Source organism: Protomyctophum bolini (genome assembly GCF_963924005.1).
Source record: "Protomyctophum bolini genome assembly, chromosome: 2".
In the NCBI taxonomy this organism is placed as follows: Eukaryota; Metazoa; Chordata; class Actinopteri; order Myctophiformes; family Myctophidae; genus Protomyctophum; species Protomyctophum bolini.
The window spans coordinates 46,061,682-46,083,666 of NC_137863.1; the positions used below are offsets into that span (position 1 = coordinate 46,061,682).

At 44.5% G+C, this 21,985-nt stretch overlaps 1 protein-coding gene across 2 annotated transcripts in view; it reads left to right on the forward strand.

The window, feature by feature from the left end:
* Positions 1-21,985, forward strand: part of ikbke (inhibitor of nuclear factor kappa B kinase subunit epsilon) — a 56,672-nt gene that overhangs the window by 8,465 nt on the left and 26,222 nt on the right. For both annotated transcript variants that reach the window (XM_080787472.1, XM_080787471.1), the window contains exons 6-13: positions 7,258-7,418; positions 8,276-8,386; positions 10,173-10,352; positions 13,750-13,961; positions 16,469-16,527; positions 16,975-17,066; positions 18,500-18,601; positions 19,373-19,430. In XM_080787472.1, the coding sequence (XP_080643598.1) occupies positions 7,258-7,418; positions 8,276-8,386; positions 10,173-10,352; positions 13,750-13,961; positions 16,469-16,527; positions 16,975-17,066; positions 18,500-18,601; positions 19,373-19,430 (975 nt within the window). The remainder of the gene's footprint in view (positions 1-7,257; positions 7,419-8,275; positions 8,387-10,172; positions 10,353-13,749; positions 13,962-16,468; positions 16,528-16,974; positions 17,067-18,499; positions 18,602-19,372; positions 19,431-21,985) is intronic.

Sequence of the window (21,985 nt, forward strand, 5' to 3'; positions counted from 1 at the left end):
GTTTACTTAAAGGGACACTTCACCCTTTTTGCAAAAAAAGATATGTTAATGACATTTAGAAGCTTTAGAACACTTTCCTAGGGGTCTTTATGTGTGTAATATGTGGTTTTAGATATTTTAGATTGTAGCAGTGAGCCTGTTGTCTCTGATGTCATGGACACTGGGCTCACTTCCTTCCTGGACTACATGTGGTCTCAGTAAGACAGCTCTCCCCCCCTATCCACAAGGATGAGCAGTGCACCAAAGAATTATGGGAATTGTCGTCCAGGAAGGTAGTGAGACCAGTGTCCATGACATCAGAGACAACAGGCTCACTGCTACAATCTAAAATATCTAAAACCACATATTACACACATAAATACCCCCAGGAAAGTGATCTAAAGCTTCTAAACGTCATTAACATATATTTTTTTGCAAAAAGTGTCCCTTTAAAACCCATTCTGACCTGAGATCAGATCCTAAAAAAAATATCTTCTACATCCTGACTGTTTTCTGAAAAAGCTATGTTTCTATATGTCAGTCGTTCTTCGATTTTTCTAAAACAGCAGACCTACAAGCTCGTGGCGCGCCACTCGGTGGCGCGCTATGAGCTTGTAGAGCTGCTATTTTTCAATAGCTAACGCATAGCATAATGCTAAGACCAAAAGGGGTTCCCGCCCCAAAATGGGTTAAGTACTGAAGAGTATCTGGTAAGATGCAGTGGTGGAAAGAGACAGAGTACATTTACTTAAGTACTGAAGAGTATCTGGTAAGATGCAGTGGTGGAAAGAGACAGAGTACATTTACTTAAGTACTGAAGAGTATCTGGTAAGATGCAGTGGTGGAAAGTGAAAGTGACTGAGTACATTTACTTAAGTACTGAAGAGTATCCGGTAAGATGCAGTGGTGGAAAGAAACCGACTACATTAACTTAAAGGTAGAGTCAGTGATTTCACTTAATTCAAATATCACTTCTTTTTTTGTTTTGTTGTGATAATCCTCTCTACTATAGAGTGTGCTGACCATATAAGGAGTTCCTCCCTGTCCCCAGTTAACCCCTGGGGGTCAAAAAACCTTAGGTTTCGTTTTTGTTCTCTATCCTGATTGGATGAAAGCTTGTGTCCCAAGGCAAAAACGAAACCTAAGGGTTTTTGACTGAAATCACTGACACCCCCTTTAAGTACTGAAGAGTAGCTGGTAAGATGCAGTGGTGGAAAGAAACCGAGTACATTTACTTAAGTACTGAAGAGTATCTGGTAAGGTGAGATGAGAGAACATTCCGTCGGGGGAAACCATGTACAGTATGTCAATTATTATTATTATTATTTTTTTTAAACAAATTGAAATAGTGAAAACAGCAGATCTGCAAGCTCGATATGTGTCGCATTGTGAACTTGTAGATCGGCCGTTTTCATTTGTGCGACAGTATAGTAGGGCATTAATTAATTTGCGGCGAAAAAAAAAAGAAAACGTAAAATGGATCTACAAGCTCAAAATGTGTCGCATTGTGACACGTTGTAGTGAACTTGTAGATCGGCTGATGTCGCTGCCTTTGTGCGACACTCTTGGTGAAGTATAGGGCATTCATTTGCGGCGAGAAAGAAAATAAAACAAAGTTGTAAAATGGAGGTACAAGGTTTTCAGAGGGGATGCAGCCGGGAAATCGGCCCCCAAATGAGCCTGGATTAATTGTTTTGCGCAGTGCGCCTAATTAAGAGAAGGTATTGTACACCCACGGAGGTTTTAGTCACAGAGGAAAAAAAGGCATGCAAAATGTACGCATTAGAATTAAATTCTCTGAAGGCATAAGGAATGTTTCACTGGAAGCTAATTAACAGCCTTTTACCCGCACGTTCTTTCTGGAAATGATCTGTGAAGTGCTGATAGTACTCAGTGGTTCTGAGTCCCCACATGATTATGTGTGTGAAATTGTAAGGATTTTTAATACCTTTTTTAATACCTAAAAAAGAAAAAAAAGGTCATTGCTGCATCAAAAGTAATCAACAAACTAAACTATCCCCAGTTCAGATAATATTATTATTGGGGGGGGTTGTGACCTGTGTGTTAAAGACTAATTGCACAGTCGATCACTGCTCACGCTGGGCAAGACCTACACTGTAGAGTGTAGACGGACGCCATCATCATTTCTTTTGGGGCGGGAGTACCGCTCAAGGAAGTGTCGTTGATTGAAGTGTTGTGACTTGTGATTGGTCGGAAAAATATTGTATCCGGGCGAAATGCATCTGATGGATGTTCCGAACCGACACTTCCAGCGATAGCTTATAGCCTTATGGTTGTGACCAGGCTTTTCTCTTCTATACACTCTCTGTCTTATAGTTGTGACCAGGCCTTTCTCTTCTATACACTCTCTGCCTTATGGTTGTGACCAGGCTTTTCTCTTCTATAAACTCTGCCTTAGGTTGTGACCAGGATTTTCTCTTCTATACACTCTGCCTTATGGTTGTGACCAGGCTTTTCTCTTCTATGCACTCTCTGCCTTATGGTTGTGACCAGGCTTTTCTCTTCTATAAACTCTCTGCCTTATGGTTGTGACCAGGCTTTTCTCTTCTATAAACTCTCTGCCTTATGGTTGTGACCAGGCTTTTCTCTTCTATAAACTCTCTGCCTTATGGTTGTGACCAGGCTTTTCTCTTCTATACACTCTCTGCCTTATGGTTCTGACCAGGCTTTTCTCTTCTATACACTCTCTGCCTTAGGTTGTGACCAGGCTTTTCTCTTACACTCTCTGCCTTATGGTTGTGACCAGGCTTTTCTCTTCTATAAACTCTGTCTTAGGTTGTGACCAGGCTTTTCTCTTCTATACACTCTCTGCCTTAGGTTGAGACCAGGCTTTTCTCTTCTACACTCTCTGTCTGAGGTTGTGACCAGGCTTTTCTCTTCTATACACTCTCTGCCTTATGGTTGTGACCAGGCTTTTCTCTTCTATAGACTCTGTCTTAGGTTGTGACCAGGCTTTTCTCTTCTATACACTCTGTCTTAGGTTGTGACCAGGCTTTTCTCTTCTATACACTCTGTCTTAGGTTGTGACCAGGCTTTTCTCTTCTATACACTCTCTGCCTTATGGTTGTGACCAGGCTTTTCTCTTCTATACACTCTCTGCCTTATGGTTGTGACCAGGCTCTTCTCTTCGCAGATCAGTCCTTCCTTGTTTTCTTCACCCTCTTCTCCGTAACTATGTTGACACTTGTCTGTGGATTAGATCATACATCATGAATTTAGCTTTCAATTTAAATTTAAATGTCAGTGACCTCTCTATTATATATACATATATATATATATATATATATATATATATATATATATATATATATATATATATATACACATGTCACAATTATGAGCTCGATGTTGTGCTGTTGTGATGTTGAACTTTTAGACTCCTAATATTTCCATTTGCACAGGTGGTGGTATATACAGTACATCTAATAATAATAATAATAATAACTAGAATTTCGCCCCCCTTCGGGGGCCTCAATCCTAGTGTCGTTGCAGCGCAATATGGGAAGAAGGAAATTGCGGGAATTGACAGACTCCACTTCATGTTTCAGCTGTGGTTTTAAACTCAGTAGTGTGCCCTGCACACAGCGCACACTCGCAATTGCAGCTGGAGGGCGACGCGACACACACACACACACACACACACACACACACACACACACACACACACACACACACACACAGAGCGATGTGTGGATAAATCACTGAGATTTGGGAAATGTGTTCAGAAGTTAACGATTAAGCACGCACAGGCAAATGTCAGAAGCATCTGTTTCGGTTTCCAAACAGGAAGTTGTAAATGTGCTTATTAGACGGAGGCAGCGTGATGCTGGCATCTATTGTGATGCCAGCATCACCACATTTCACATAGAAATATAAGCACCCATTTACTCGCTTAGCGGAGACTGTGGGGTGGTAGAGGACATCTCCCCGGACGCGTGGGTATGTCCAGATAGTTGCCTCGCGGAGGCCTCTTTGTCCAGTGTCCATTCTGGGTCTGGAAACGGCACTTTTTTGAGTGTTGACCCCAATAGAAGGTCTGCTGCTCTGAATTTTACACCTCTCCCGCTTAGCGGAGACTGTGGGGTGGTAGAGGACATCTCCCCGGACGCGTGGGTATGTCCAGATAGTTGCCTCGCGGAGCCGTCTTTTGTCCAGTGTCCAGTCTGGGTCCGGAAACGGTAATTTCTTTTGCATTGACCCCAGTAGAAGCTCTGCTGCTCTGAATTTTACACCTCTCTCGCTTAGCGGAGACTGTGGGGTGGTAGAGGACCTCTCCCCGGACGCGTGGGTATGTCCAGATAGTTGCCTCGCGGAGGCCTCTTTGTCCAGTGTCCATTCTGGGTCTGGAAACGGCACTTTTTTGAGTGTTGACCCCAATAGAAGGTCTGCTGCTCTGAATTTTACACCTCTCCCGCTTAGCGGAGACTGTGGGGTGGTAGAGGACATCTCCCCGGACGCGTGGGTATGTCCAGATAGTTGCCTCGCGGAGCCGTCTTTTGTCCAGTGTCCAGTCTGGGTCCGGAAACGGTAATTTATTTTGCATTGACCCCAGTAGAAGCTCTGCTGGTCTGAATTTTACACCTCTCTCGCTTAGCGGAGACTGTGGGGTGGTAGAGGACCTCTCCCCGGACGCGTGGGTATGTCCAGATAGTTGCCTCGCGGAGGCCTCTTTGTCCAGTGTCCATTCTGGGTCTGGAAACGGCACTTTTTTGAGTGTTGACCCCAATAGAAGGTCTGCTGCTCTGAATTTTACACCTCTCCCGCTTAGCGGAGACTGTGGGGTGGTAGAGGACATCTCCCCGGACGCGTGGGTATGTCCAGATAGTTGCCTCGCGGAGGCCTCTTTGTCCAGTGTCCATTCTGGGTCCGGAAACGTTACATTTTTTTGCATTGACCCCAGTAGAAGCTCTGCTGCTGTGAATTTTACACCTCTCCCGCTTAGCGGAGACTGTGGGGTGGTAGAGGACATCTTCCCAAACGCGTGGGTATGTCCAGATAGTTGCCTGGCGGAGCCGTCTTTTGTCCAGTGTCCACTTTATAAAGTCCATGCACTCCAGTGAATAGCATTTATCCATTTAGATAACTTTTTTATGTTATTTAATTACTTATTTTTACACAGAAACATAATGTGTGTCTTTACAATAACTGTAATGTAATAATAATACTAATAATGTAATGTAAAAAATATTTAATTAACGAATTAAATAACCTTATTTTATTCTGAAAGCAACCGGATGTCTTAAATCTGCTAGCTCTCAGACCGGAAGTTCTAAATTTGCTCATGAGACGGAGCCTTAGACGGAGCCAACTCGCAGGCAGTGCGAGAGGCTGGTTACAGGAATCTATAGGTCAGCTGTTTTGGTGTGACACACACGGCTTCCACATTGAGCTTCATACTGGGTGAAAGTGTCCTTCCAAAAATTATTATTTCGCACGAAATTCTTATTCACAATGACATCGAGTTGAGGTGTTTGTGTTTTAGGGTAATTGTTGCATAAGCGCTATTTCGCACTATTTCTCCCTCCCCTCCCCTGTGTCTGAAGCAGCTAGCATGGAAGCTATATGGATTATGGAAGCTTTCCCTCCGATTGCACACAGCCATGCCGTTATCCACGCGTCCATCCGATTGCTTTTAATGTAAATGTCCCATCCACTGAGCAATAGCGATATAAGCGCCTTATTCATTCATTCGATTCATTTGGGTGTGGGGCTGTGCAGTGCTGTGGGCAGCCTTTCTGACGGAGGCTCGGAGCTGCTGCTGCTGACGCTGTTCGAGTCGCATGGAGCAGTATAGAGTAGGCGTGGCGCAGCATTAGAAGGGCGCAGCAAATGCACGACATTGAGGGGTAGAAACCATCCCGGTCGCGTGGTTCATCTAACGCGTGTGTCACTGTGAAGGACTGGCCCCATTAAGTGAACGTAGTTGGCGTAGTAGACGCCAACATGACGATTCTGACGTAGGCTGTTGATGTTGAGCAACAATGGCGTGGTTGACAAAAGTAATATTTATTCAGTAATTAAGACATTTCTTTCAATGAAATGTAGCCTATATGTATTCTGGGAGTGTGCCGAATTTATGTTGCATATAGAGATGTGTGGTGAAAGTGTGGTTGGGTCGGAGAAAGCTGTTGGATAAACGGCCATGTGCTTATGTACCCCTGTCTATTAGGGTAGCAGGATAATAATAATAATAATGGATTTTATTTATAATGCACTTTATACATTCCTCAGAATCTCAAAGTGCTACAGTAGACAAAAATATAAAACAAAGCAAAAATTTACACAATTAAAAGCACACAATTTAGCATCAAGGAAAACAGGATAACAGTTATTGAATATGACGGCATGGGTCAAGGAAAATCAGTGGGTTTTTGGGGAAAGCCTCTCTTGAAAGCAGTGTGCGGGGAGTGTATTCCACAGTTCAGGGCCAACTGTGCAGAAGGCCCTGTCACCCATGGTGTGCAGGTTGGCCGTGACGCGGTTGAGGCAGTATGTGTTTGATGAGCGGAGGGGTGCGGGTCGAGGTGGGTGAGCAGTGATATTTTGTATTATATTGTGTCCGGAATGCGACGGGGAGCCAGTGAGCCAGAGATGGGTGTGATGTGTTCTCGTTTGCGCACTCTCATCAGGATCCTAGCAGCGCTGTTTTGGATGTATTGGAGCTTCCGAAGGCTCTTGCTAGGGATCCTGATGAGAAGTGCATTACAGTAGTCCAGCCTGGAGGAGACGAAGGCTCTACCACAAAGACATGTTTAAACGTGCTGCATGCATTGCTAGCTCATAGATTTAAGTCCCAACCCATTGACACTTTAAAACCAAACCACCGCCATTCTGAAGACTAGGGAGCCCTCTGGTGGACAAGATAACGGAACCACTGCACTGAATTCTGAATGGATACAAATGTCAACAGATGGCACATCCTTTGCAATGCTGTTGTGCGTTTGGGACAACACTCTGCATGTCCCAGACTCTTCTCCCTTCTGGCTCCCAAACTGTGGAAGAAACTCCCCATTGCAGTTAGAATTGAATTAAATTAAATTAAATTAAATTAAATTAAATTAAATTAAATTAAATTAAATTAAATTAAATTAAATTAAATTCAATTCAATTCAATTCAATTCAATTCAATTCAATTCAATTCAATTCAATTCAATTCAATTCAATTCAATGTAACTTTCATTAGCTCTCTCCAAATTTGAAAATGTGTGTGTGTTTGTGTGTGTGCACGTTTGTGTGTGCGCGTGTGTGTGCATGCAGCATCCAGACATTTATGAGCGCGCAGTGCTCCGTAAGCCCCAGCAGAGGGCGTATGGCGTGAGCGTTGACCTGTGGAGCATCGGCGTGACCTTCTACCACGTGGCCACCGGGGGGCTCCCCTTCACGCCCTACGGAGGACCCCGCAGGAACAAGACCACCATGTGAGTAAGCACACGTTACAGGGGTCCTGGATGGGGGGGGGGATGTGTTAACACATTAACTGCTATTTTCAAGTGCCATGGACGGAGATCTCCATCTTTGAATGTGTTTATATTGATTCAGTTTGAGATTGCGCTATGCTACGATCTAACAGCGTCGCCTTGTCTAGGAGATAAACCGGAGGTGGTTGGTTCGTCAGTAAAAAGGTTCCCCCCCCCCCCCCGTCGACTTGGACGATAGGCGAAATCTTATAATGAATTCCTCCCCACACACATTTCTGTGTTTGCGAACGCAGTGAGCACTAACTATGAGACCTAGCAGAACATGTCTGTCTGTCTGTCTGTGTGTCTGTCTGTCTGTCACGCTGTAACACCACCTGCCCGCCACCAGAGGGCGCAGCTGTATCAGACACAAAAAACACACACACACACACACACACACACACACACACACACACACACAAAAACCTAACTTAAAAAAACTTAATTATTTTTTTAAACGTAAAAAGAACTTTAAAAAAAACACACACACGCACACATAGTCACATATGTACACACTAAAAAAAATCTTAAAAAAAAAAAAATCTTAAAAAACCCAAAAATGTACGAGCTGCGTTCGCTTCCTCGCGTCTGCACGTCTTACTTGTGTCGCTGCTGCTGTATCCTCACTGACTCACCAGTGAGGAGCCCCCACCGGGAGGACGTACTGCTGTACCCTATCAGACTCACCTGCCAGCGCCGATCCTCTTCTACATTCTTATACTTTTGAATTTGAGAAATCCTGAAATGTAACAGTTTGGTGTACATATACAGTATGAGGTGTTCTGACGGAGACGGTTGTGTTTTGTTGTGCGCCGTAGGTACAAGATCACCACAGGTAAACCCATTGGGGCCATAGCTGGAGTCCAGCGCACGGATGACGGCCCCATAGAGTGGAGCTACCATCTACCTCACAGCTGCCAGATCTCACAGTATGTTACAGTGTGTGCCGTGTGTGTGTGCGTGCGTGCGTGTGTGTGTGTGTGTGGCACACAGGTGTTTTCAGCCCTCAGCTATATCTGTAAGAAACACAAGGGGTTGGGCCAGTAGTCACTTTACTAACCGCAAGCACGACACATTGAATGTCGGACCAAAGCAAACTTGTTTTGCAGTGGACGCAAAAATTATGCCGTGAGCAAGATTCGAACCCAGGAGGTATGGATTGAAAGTCTATTGCCTAACGAGCCATGCTATGAGCTGGCTGCTAGAATGCTTTTCCAGAGTCTACTACATTATAAGATGCCCAACTCATTTTTCGTTTAATTTTTTATGTTTAATATTTTTATTATTTTTCAATCACAGGGTACAGAAAAAATCAGGTGTCAAATGTCAGGTGTAAAGGAGCAACTTGGACACTCAGGCATGAAGGGAGCATGAGTTAAGTCCGTTGCTCTCCCCAGGTTGGCGGAGGGTGTGTAGAGCCCAGGATCACAGTAGATGATTGGCATAGGGGTGAGAAATGGGTTACAAAATCGTGGGATAAAAAATATATTTAGAAAAAAAACAAAAACACAATTGGCACGAGGAATTGATACTCTCACTTCTGCATGGCTATAGGAAATCACAGAGATTTGTGGAGAATAAGAGAGAACGAGACCTGTGAATACTCTGCCGCTATGAGCGTCCAGGCAGCTCCACTCTCCTGACGTGTCCATTATTACAGGTGCGCGTTCCATCAAAAGGAATTGGCCTAGTGGGGGGTCTGAGGGACCCGCTATGTGCTTTCCCAAAACGTGTGTGGGCAAGATAGCAATTACAGGGAAAGCGCATCATCAACACGCCCACGGGCCACACCTCCAGCCGCGAGGGAAGGCAAGGAGGGGCAGGAATGTTTGAGGATTTGGGAATTTGGCTAGCTAGACGTGGCACGTGACTGGAGGAAGTTCAAAGTTCAAACCGAAACAAACATCCGGAGACGATACTTAACGTCCTATAGTAGTGCCTGCTATAGTGCGAGCATAATCGCAGATCCGAGAGACAGACGACAGCCAAAACATGACGACCGGTTGTCTTTAGATATAGATTTCAACGGATAACAAGACAATTTTGTGATATAAACTGTGCAGGAATCTCCATCACATTCAAATTGATCTGTAAAACATTCTTTTTTTTCCCCTTTTTTTTGTCATGGGCACTGTATGCATTGCCACACGCACACTGAATGAAAAGACCTTCACACACACTATGCTCCATAATGTATAGTGAGTATAGCGTGGCCGCACAATAGCGTTCACAGATATAGTGCTGCTAAAATGCGTAATTCACGGATTATGGTTAGTGCTAGTGGGTTGTAGGCAGGGCGTAAGGTATAGATAGTGCCCTGTGTCTTTGCCTCTGCTCTGTGTGAACGCACCACCAGCAGAGGGCTGCAGTGCCAGCTGGTCCCGGTGTGAACGCTACCATCTGCCTCTCCACCAACAGGGGGCTCCAGTGCCAGCTGGTCCCGGTGTTAACGCTACCATCTGCCTCTCCACCAACAGAGGGCTGCAGTGCCAGCTGGTCCCGGTGTTAACGCTACCATCTGCCTCTCCACCAACAGAGGGCTGCAGTGCCAGCTAGTCCCGGTGTGAACGCTACCATCTGCCTCTCCACCAACAGAGGGCTGCAGTGCCAGCTAGTCCCGGTGTGAACGCATGCCATCTGCCTCTCCACCAACAGAGGGCTGCAGTGCCAGCTAGTCCCGGTGTTAACGCATGCCATCTGCCTCTCCACCAACAGGGGGCTCCAGTGCCAGCTGGTCCCGGTGCTGGTCGGCATCCTGGAGGCGGACCAGGACCGATGCTGGGGCTTCGACCAGTTCTTCACCGCCACCACCGACGTCCTGCAGAGGGCGCCGGTCCACGTCTTCTGTCTGCAGCAGGCCAGCGCGCACTGCGTCTACATGCACCATTATAACACGTAAGATACATCGCTCACATCGCGTCTATACAGTCTACACGCGCACCGTTATGACACGTAAAATATATCGCTCACTGCGTCTACATGTACCATTATAACACATATCACTCACTTATTTTCTGGGTGTCAAAGTCAAGGCCCGCGGGCCAAATGTGGCCCGCCATGTCATTTTATGTGGCCCGCCTGCCTCAAGCAAATAAATAAATAAAAAATAGCCAAAATATAGGCTAATAACTAAGGCTGCATGATACATCGAACATGTAGGCCTACCTTCATCAGAGTGGAGAATATAAGTATAAATCAAGTTGAGCAAAGCCACTCTTCTCTGCCCCTCTCTCTAACAGACACAGTTAACGATCGCTTGTTAAAGGGACACTTCACCCTTTTTGCAAAAAAATATATGTTAATGACGTTTAGAAGCTTTAGATCACTTTCCTGGGGGTATTTATGTGTGTAATATGTGGTTTTAGATATTTTAGATTGTAGCAGTGAGCCTGTTGTCTCTGATGTCATGGACACTGGTCTCACTACCTTCCTGAAAAAATACATTATTTCACCCATTTCTTTACGCCTGGCTATGAACCAGCTCTGATGTGACAAATTAGATTCTGATTCAAAGACACATACTTTTGACTTACACAAAGTAGCTGTAAGATTAACATTGGCTATCCATGGGGGGGCATCATAGAAGACAACTACGATTATCCACAAAATTCTATTCTTAAGTCTGATTGCGTCAAACTAACTTTGCCACTAATTTTCCACTCGATTTGCCACTCACTTTATGCATGCGCATACCCTCTATACTTTGTCTACCACTCAGAACCAGCATCTCATTTAAACCACAAAAAAAGCCAGATTACATGATGTATCTTAAATATTATGCAGGGTTGAATGCCAAAAGTCCAGAAATATAGGCCTACCACAATAAACTAACACAATTAAGACTATAGGCTAAGGTTATTGAAAAGACTATAGCAATGGTTACTACCTACGTTTTGAAACCTATACTATAAATATTGTGCATTCATTTACACTATAGACGGGCATAAAAATTGTGACGGCAGTTAAAGATGGACTGCCACATTTTTTCATGTGTCTATGAGGTGACAGTACTTCATTAGACACCCTGGAGTTGTTTTTATGTGCAATGGTGTATTGACTTTGTATTTAGGGTTTCTTCCTGGAGGCTGAACCCTTGACAGTCAAACGGGCCAATGAAGTAAACAGTAATATAGTGACACCACACTATCAGCCCCTCCCCTAACCCCTCCCCCTTTATCATACAACTACAGCTGTGGGTGCGGCTTCAGTTCAGGTGGATCACCACCCATCACCACCCATCACCACCCACCAGGCAATCCAGGCATACTTAATGAACTGGTGGGCGTGTCCACATAAAAGCATGATTTTAACAAATACTGTACACTTTTTGGAAAAAGTTCCTCCCTCTTATATTGTAATAATACCTGATGATCATGTTTTAGGGTGGAAAAAAATGGTGGCAATCCATCTTTAAGGATCAACTAAAAAGAGGCAGATCACCTTAATAAGGAAAATAAGGACCAAACGGCAAGCTGTGAAAAGGCAGTCCATTGTTGATGCAACAGTGCTCATTAAACAAATACAAAAAATACAATAACAAAAATGTACATTATAAAAGTACTGTAGCCTACGGCCTGAGCAACAAGAACACGAACAGCAGGCTTTGGGTTTACATTGTACAGAAGACCTTATGGCACAATTGTGGAAAATCAACTTCAAGAGTCCAGCAAGCTGAATGGCAAGCATGCATGCATGGTCAGGTAATCATATTCAAATTATCTAAATTATAAAAGTACATACATAAATACGTTTAAACCATCCCAGAGCATTAGGAATAATTTGTCTATTTCTGAAGTTTATGCAAACCTCTTCTTGCGTGTACACGCACGTGCATGAGAGATAGGAAGAGAGACGTATAGATATGCAGGTCGGAAATAATGTCTTTCAGAATCAGATGGGGAGCCCTATAAACTTATACAGCATGGTTCTCTATACCATTTCTAGACCAAGGCCCACTTGATAATCTCCATTAAATGGACACAATGAAAACGCATTCTTCAAAGTTTTACAGAAGAAAGAAAACATGGCTTTTTGTATTTTTTAGACTAACACATTAAAATCTGTGTTTTGCCAATTGTGTGGCGGCCCACAGGTTGGGAATCATTGCTATGCAATTTGCAAGAGAGAAGACACATGCCACCCACAGACAAGAGACATGATTGTACAATCAATCATGATTGCCCCCAAAAGATGTCAAGAAATGATGCAGAAACCTTGTTTCTGTAATCGGTATCATTGTATTATAATAACTACCACGCAACAATTTGATATTCCAGTGACTAATTGATGGAAAATGCCTCAAAAATATTTTAATATGAATATAAACATGACTTATCTTGTTCATCGTTGCCATGGTAAAAAAAAAAAAGGCTATGGCTCTAGTATACAATACTGTACAAATTAGAGATCAGCGGATGAGCTTTTTTGTCACCCGAATCCGAGTGTCCATATTTATAATCCGCCCGTTATTTGACCGAATTCATTAATTAATCCAATGTATAAATCCGCAACCACCTGAAATTCGCTGCAGGGAAGCAAAAGTGTATACAATAGTATAGCCGATCTACAAGCTCACAACGCGTCGCTGGCTCGCTGCAACGCGTCGTGAGCTTGTAGATCGGCTATTTATAAGTTGTGTCACTCGCCACTGCCGACAGTTACGGTTGTATATTCCCATTTCCATGGCAACAAGGCTGCCGCCCGTTGCACGTTCTCGCATCGCAACGAACGTCTTTTCATGTGGCATATCCAAGTCCAACCCTCGCTACCATGCAGTCCCATATGGCACCAAGTCCCACGCCAAACTTATATTCTTCCCTTTTGTTTCAGTTAGTTGTAAGTTTCTTTCACACTCTCACCTGCCTGTCATACTTTTCGACATACTATAGTATATTGTTTTTCATGGCTTTTTACTGCATTCTATTTTGCATCGATGTAATGTATTTTATATTCATCATGCTTCTTGTTTTAAAAACGCCTTTGACAATGATGGGAAGATTTACGCCATATTGTCCCTCATTACGTATTGTTAATGGCATGTAATGTTTGTGTTGGCGCTGTTTTTTTTACATCACCATTACATCACCTAAGCAACATGAGTTAGACTTTAATATATTAGCGCCCCTCACTTCAACACGGGTGTGATTTAATGTATCGACAACCTGTATATCCGTATGTGTTGCACTGGAGCTTTTTGAACAGAACACTTTTCGTTCTCTCTCTCTCTCTCTCTCTCTCTCTGTCTCTCTCTCCCCCTCCCCTCTCTCTTCCCCTCTCACCCCCCTCCCTCCAGGGTGGGTGTGTTCATGGAGGAGGTGGCGTCTCAAACCGGGGTGGGCGTGGGGCAGCAGCTCTTCCTCTACCTGGGACATGAGCTCCCCCTGGTGGGCAGCATGAAGGTGGTCAACCTGCCGCCCACCTCCCCCCGCAGACCTCTGCTGCTGCTCAGCCGCCAGGGGGAGGGGCCAGGGGGAGGAGCCTCCGCGGGACTGCCCTGCAGGGAACGTACGATATACACATTACACACAGGTGCAACGCACACATTCGTTGCCGGCTATTAGCCTAAGTATTTACCTGCTATGCTGACAACAAAACCAGTTCTAATAGTTTGAACACAAGGGCTAGTGTAGCTGATCTTAAAGCACCAAACCTGAGACATAGGGTAGGTAGAAGCTCATTTAAATATATACAGGGGTGGAGGATTGGAAAAAAATCCCAAAGGGAAATTAAATTTGCCCAGTCTTTAAAAATACGTTGAAAAAGTGGCTGATGGGCAAGTTAGTATAGTGCTGTATTTATCTATTTATATCTATTTGTCTTTTGTTTATTGATCTATGATGGCCGGTTATAAATGTTATTATTAGTATTGTAATGTTAGTACACATGTTCTTCTTATCATATGCTGTAACTATTTATTTATGTATTTGGATCACAATGGAAATAAGTCCTCAGGCTTTCTGTGCAATCCTGATAATTCTGTACTGCTCTCCTATGAATTGTATCGTGAATATATCAAAAAGAATCAAATCAAAAACAAAAATGGTAAATGGTGCATTTTATATATAGCGCCTTTATCCAAGGCGCTTTACAGAGAGTGTGCATTACATTCACCCATTCACACACCGATGTCGGTTTAACCTACACACACCGGGAGCAATTAGGTTCAGTGTCTTGCTCAAGGACACTTCGACGCTATCTCTAGCCCGGGTTTGGACTGGGAACCTTGCGGTTTCCATCCGGTCTCTCTATCCCTGAGCCACTGCCACCCACCAACAAAGGATGTCACGTTGGAAAGACAAGTCTCTCTTCTAGTTCCAAAAAGGTAGGTGGCTAGCGCACATCCAGTTCCTGTCTGGTGCTGGACTGATAAGGTACATACAGTGAAGAGAAGAGAGTCCGCACACAGGTTTGCTCCAAGGTGTTTGTTTTCTTGTTCCGCCGGGAAAAACAAAAGAAAACAATAAACATCGTAACCTCAACCTTCCGTTCTTTATAGTTATCGGCAGTTCAATATGGCTTATTGTTGAAGCATTTTTTTTTATAAATCCTTTAGCAGTTCTTCTCTGGAAGTCATAGCATCATCCATATAGGTTGTCGAAGAGCACCCTCTAGCGCAAACACTGAAAACACCAGATGATGCAGACATTGATTGATTGATTGCTCAAGTACTTGTGGTCTTACTGTAGGGGATGTAGCTCAGTGGTAGAGCGCATGCTTCGCATGTATGAGGTCCTGGGTTCAATCCCCAGCATCTCCACTTCTTTATAGGTGATTCAATATTAAATGCTGTAACACAAAGGAGGGGGTTTATATTGCGTGTTAATTGTCTGGCACAATTAGAGAGATCCCGTATGTTTCTGTGGCCCGTATAGTCTTGACTCTTTCTACAACAGATGTAACCTTTAACCCATTCTGAACGGGAACCCGTTTTGGTGTCAGCATCATGTTATGCTTTAGCTATTGAAAAACAGCAGATCTAAAAGGTCATAGCGCGCCACCGAGTGGCACGCTACGAGCTTGTAGGTCTGCTATTTTTGAAAAATCGAAGAACGACTGTGACATTTTTTTAGAATCTGATCTCAGGTCAGAATGGGTTAATCAGACCAGTGTGTGTCCAGTGGAAACCTCGTATGAATCTGATCTCAGGTCAGAATGGGTTAAACTTCTGATTAGCTTGTTGCACTATATAGCTGTGTGTTCAAGAGCAGTTGTTTGCAAAGACAAAACTGAAGGACATGCAAAAAAAGTATAAGGTTTTTCCAGACCTCTATATGAAAAGGAGAAACAATAAATCACGTTTTCTAATCGCATGCAATGCAACTCTTATGGCCGTGGGGTCTGTACCCAAATGGGGTCCGTTTGAAATGTAAAAGTTTGAGCCCATCATGCTTCAAAGACCAGGGGATGTAGCTCCATAGCAACCGGAGCAATTCTAAAAGGTATAGTGACGGCTGCCGCTTTCATATATGGATTATACGTGGGGGGGGGGGGGGGGGGGTATGATGATTATAATCGTAGATGGCACAGAAATAATTAAAGACGTGTTTTCAACCAAGTATGAATGAATCAGGCATAAAGGCCCTTGCAGACTGGATGCGTTTTACGGAGGAAAAAACACAGCTAAACATACGAAAACGACATACCTAATCTAAACTGTCATCCCAACCTGGATATTTTACTAATTGTAGGCATAACTGTGTCTATGTACAGTGTACACACACACACACACCCTTGCTTATGGTAGTTCATCGTATCCGATGACTTCTTCTACTGGTGAGTTTTGATGTCATTATTGGTTGTGGGTTTTTTTGGCTGCATTGACCATCTTTCTCCCCTGGCGCTTAATTCCTTTCCCTCACCCCACTCCTCTCTTCTTCAAAACGCCGGTACACACACACACACACGTCACACAAACACACACACACACACACACACACACACACACACACACACACACACACGCACACTGTGATGATCCCCCCCTAAGTTTGTCTTCTTTCTCTTCCTCGTAGCGGAAACCCCGGTGATCCCTCCTAAGTTTGATGTCATGGCAGACTACCACTTCTCCAAGGTATCGTCGCTGCAGTTGTGTGTCTCTGTCTTGTGTTATTTTGTGTATGTATGCGTGCGTGCGTGCGTTTTATCCAGTCTATCCAGCACATTTTGGCGTTAGCATCGTGTCGTGCTTTAGCTATTGAAAAAATAGCAGATCTACTAGCTCATAGCGCGCCACCGAGTGGCGCGCTACGAGCTTGTAGGTCTGCTATTTTTTGAAAAATCGAAGAGCGACTGACAAAGAAGACTTTTTTTTCAAATCTGATCTCAGGTCAGAATGGAAAACTGTCAGGGTGTAGAAGACATTTTTAGAATCTGATCTCAGGTCAGAATGGAAAACTGTCAGGATGTGTAGAAGACATGTTTAGAATCTGATCTCAGGTCAGAATGGGTTAAACGTATAGAACAGAACTAAGAGTGCGTCTCTCGATCTCTCTCTCTCTGGTTCCTGACATGTCGACAGGTGGTGGTAGGCGTGGTTCACCAGTATCTGAGGATAGTGCGCTCTCTGCACACACACACAGATCTGCTGCTGCAAGGATACTACAGCTACATGTGAGACACACGCACACACACACACACACACAGATCTGCTGCTGCAAGGATACTACAGCTACATGTGAGACACGCACACACACTCAAGGACACTTCGACACTAAAGGCCTATTCATCATAGTCCACTTTTCTGTGAAGAGTTGATGCCACCGAAACGGTGGTTAGTAAAAAAAACAATGTGACGTCAACGTTGTAGTTTTCGGTGGTCACCTCTTCACCGAAAACTGGACCAAGGAACGGGCCTCGAGTCTGGGTGATACCCGGGATCGAACTGGTATCCTCGTGGTTCCCATCTGGTCACTCTACCGGCCACTCTAACCCCCTGAGCCACTGCCCGCCCCCCCCAGGTTCATCCCAGGTTCATCCTGGTATCCCTATAGTGTTTATAGTTTCAAACTGTGGAGTGTCAGTGGTCAAGGAGCAGGCAGAACAGGGGATTGCAGCAGTTTCAAACGGCTCTTTATTTGTTTAGCAGCAAAGTATACAGAATGCATGCAGGAGAAACCCCACGTAGGTTCAGCATAAATTATATTCCATACAATATCAGTTTCACAGGCGTCGTCGCCAGCCTGGAGAAGGATGAGAACAGAAGATTAGATTTCAACTCAGGTTTGTACAGTCTCTGATAGCTCGCTCCTCACTGGAGGGCTGTGGGTTTAATAACGATAAGAGGTGACGGCGCTGCCTTGCTTCGTGACGTCATCGGTCTTTATCTTTAACTGTAGTGGGTCTTCTCCCCTAGCGGGTTCCAGCTCCGAGAGAGCACTAGCCGTCAGCCACTCCGGCGTATATAATGAGCGCCTGTTTGCCAGACAGAGCTCAATGCATTATCAAGAATTATAGGTTTCTTTCCGACCTTTTTCTGGGTAGTTTCCTTGTCGCTGTCACTGTGGCGGGGCTGCCATCCTCCCACAGCGCGATATGCGGACTTGGAACTCCCGTCTCTATATTTTAGTCATACAGTCCGAGTGTCTCTGTCCCTCGGACATTCCCTGGACCGTTCCTAAAAGCCTGTGATGAGAGGAGAGTGACAGTTAAGACATGCAGAGCGTTTCACATGAATGTGTGTTCGGTGGAAGTGTGTGTGTCGTCTTACCCCCCGACGGTGTGCTGTGCGTGCCTCCGTGAGCGTATGTGTGTGAACCAGCCGCTGTCAGACGTAGACTGAGTCTTCCTTTTTATATGACGGGTGTGGCCGCTTGCTGATTTGGGTGCGGTCGATCCATCAGCTCAAGCTGGCGGAGGAGGAGATTCGGGACGTATACATTCCCTAGCACGCGGCCGAGGGCGTTCCTAACGGCCCGAGGCTTCTTCTGTCTGACAGCGGGTCTGGTTGGCCTGGCAACGCACTTACCATTGCGGGGTGTCGCTCTCGAGACCCCACAAAACGTACAGACTTGTTTTAACCCACTGTTCTCCTATACCGTCCTCAGGATGAAGACTCGTAGGGAGTGCGAAGAGGCCATGCTCAGCATCACCATGATCAGCATGAAGCTACAGGCCTGCCTGCGCTCGGAGCGCACGCTGCGAACGCTGTGAGTTCATACATGCATACATGATGCAGATATGAACGTTGTGACTTAATTCATACATACCCGTACATGCTGCAGATATGACTATTGGCTACTAGTGTTTTAGCAGTGCAACGAGTCCTACATACATGCCAATTAACCCATTTTGACCTGATTCTACAAATGTCTTCTATATCCTGACAGTTTTCTGAAAAACCCATGTTTCTATAATGTCAGTGGTTCTCTCAAACAGTTTCATGTCAAGGACCCCAAAAATAATATGTATTTGGCCGCCGACCCCCATCTGAAAATATGTTGTTCCAGGGACTCCCCCCAGAAGCAAAGATTTTGAGTTATAAAAAACGTTCGCTCTGAAAGAATATTTATTCAAAGATTTGCGCCACATTTTCACGATTTTTTTTCAAAAATAGCAGACCTACAAGCTCGACCACGACTGACTTCAGTCATTCGGATCCCATAGAAGCCATCTTGAACGTGCCAAGTGTCTACTTGCACGTTCAAGAGAAGTTTGTTATTGATGCGACACCATAAGCCCATATATTACGATATGGAATCCGAATGGATTGATCTCACCTCCTGTGGAAATTACATGATGAATGCCTACACAAACACACACACACACACACACAGGGCACCACTCAGGTCAGACAGGTCTGATCTTTCTAGTTCATTCTGAGACGTCCTTGTTGGGATTATATTCTCCCTCTCTGTCTCTCTCTCTTTCTCTCTCTCTCTCTCTCTCTCTCTCTCTCTCTCTCTCTCTCTCTCTCTCAGAGGTCATCACCCTCCAGAAAGCACAGACTCAACCGACAATGGGAAGAAGCTGCAGTTGGTGAGAGTGTGTGTGTGTGTGTGTGTGTGTATGTGTATGTGTGTGTGTGTGTGTGTGTGTGTGTGTGTGTGTGTGTGTGTGTGTGTGTGTGTGTGTGTGTGTGTGTGTGTGTGTGTGTGTGTGTTCTCGTATAACTTACCTACTTAGGACCAAAAGTCCTAAAAGGAGCTTCCATATTAGGACCGTTGGACAAGTTAGGACCAAAATCATGGTCCTTATAAGGATTACCACTGCAACAGATACAGGGTGCCATTTTAGCATGCCTGGTGTTGAAATTGGGATGGTCCTAAAAAGTTGTCATTTTTACATTTGAGATCGCCCCCCTCTGACCAACCCATGTAATTACAGGTGTGTGTGTGTGTGTGTGTTTGTGTTCTCGTATTTGCTACCTACTTAGGACCTTTATGAGTAAAAAGAGCTTAGGCACTCAGGGAGTCACTGGGGAGGCACTGGGGAGACACTGGGGAGGCACTGGGGAGAAACTGCAGCCATTGGGGAGACACTGGGGAGGCACTGGGGAGGCACTCAGGGGACACTCAGGGGGACACTGGGGAGACACTAGGGAGGCACTGGGGAGACACTGGGGAGAAACTGCAGCCACTGGGGAGACATTGGGGAGGCACTGGGGAGACACTGGGAGGAACTCAGGGGGTCACTGGGGAGGCACTCAGGGGGACACTGGGGAGCCACTGGGCAGACACTGCAGGGCAGACACTGGGGTGGCACTTGGGGAGGCACTGGGGAGGTACTGGACATTTCATATCACCCTTTTTTGGCAGCTTGGCATGGCATATATGATATGGGCATACAAGGTTTCTGCCCGACAGCAGCAATATGTTACACTCCGTTTAAATGTTTTTTTACTGCTCAGCAGAACAGATGACTTCAAATGGACGACGCTTAAAAGGCAAAATGTACACAAAATACAAACACATTGTTTTTATACAAATACAGTATGCTGCTGCCCTATATGCTCCTACATGAATAAGTCATGCACAAATAGTACATATACAGACTTATTGGATTCCATGTCAAATTGGTTTGTGTTGCTTTGATGCATTCTGGATCTGTTCATAGCCTCTGCAAATGGGATACCCAGGTCATCACTTCCTGTGTTCAAAAGTGTTCGAGAGAGTGAATTTGTCCTACTGAAAATGGCTCTAGATAACCTCCTAGATATTCACCCCCAACTTACTGAACAATATAAATATCAGATCCTACTAGAGACCATCTTCAACACTCAAATTGGCCAGATTCAGCATGCAAGACCATATTCCACTGCTTGTGACCAACTTTTTATTTAATTTGTCTTTTAAAAGCTTTTCAGGGGAGGAGACATTACATTATTTATCTGAGCATGTACATACGAAATCACAATAACTTACAGGAGTAAATGTTTTTTTATTTTTAGAACACAAATTGTCCTTATGTGATTGTTTATGTACCCGCATGGTTTGCCTACTGGCAACATTTTTTGTCTCTTCCTCCGATAGTGGCGGTTCTGTGGTTGCTAAGCAACCCAGTCCGCTTCTTAACCCCCCCACCTTACCCCCAGGATCGCACAGACTTTTTTGGAAAAGGGAAAAGGGAGACACATGATGTACATATGCATATTACACACTTATTTTTATCCATATTCCACTGCTCTCTGAGCACTTCAAGAACGATATGGCCTGCCAAGGCTGCTATTTCAGAGTGAAATTGTCACATTATTGAATTCCCCTATTATTCGCATTAGTAATGTTAAGGCCTTGGATGATTTTTTCCCTTATCCATGTTCTGGTGGGAATGTTGCTGTGCTTAGAGGGCCCTAATGGCAAAAACATGTTGTAATGAGGATATCCTTAACTCTGTCCATAGTTCTTATGTTGATAATTGCCTTTAAAATTCCCCTTCATCTCACAAAGCCAAGTCCCTAATTGACAAAAATGAGACCCCTACTTGCTGATGGTGGGTTTGACATCAGATAATGAGCTAGCAATGACACAGCTGCAATAAACCATCTCTCACCAGATCCTAAAAGTGAACCGTGGCTATCAGAGAATGGAGGAGACCCCAAGGAGCTAACATTAGGCCTCGAACGGAACTGCTCTACTGACATACTGAGTTATAAGAACAAGTACATTATTTACCATCAGCCTACAATGAGGAACATTTAAAAAAAATAGTGTCAAGCCATTATGATCCTCTGGGCTGTATGACTCCTTTCACATCTCGTGCAAAAATCATAGTGCAGGATCTATGGAACCAGGAAAGAGGATGGGATAACTTCATTAAAACGTATAGCTTTAACTTTAAAACCTCACACTGCATATGTAACTCAGAGTGCACAAATAGGCCCTCCTCATTCCTACAATAGCAACATATAACAAATGCAGGTAAATGCAAGGTTATCAATTCTCCTGTATAATATACTGTATAGGTACATGACACTCAGACTGGTGTCCTGTGATCTGTCACAGGCCCCTGTTGCTAAATAATTAGCACTGTTTGGCTGGAGCCAAGTAGCTTCCAAAAATCACATTCCTACCTTTTGATACGTTCTTTCAGGGGTA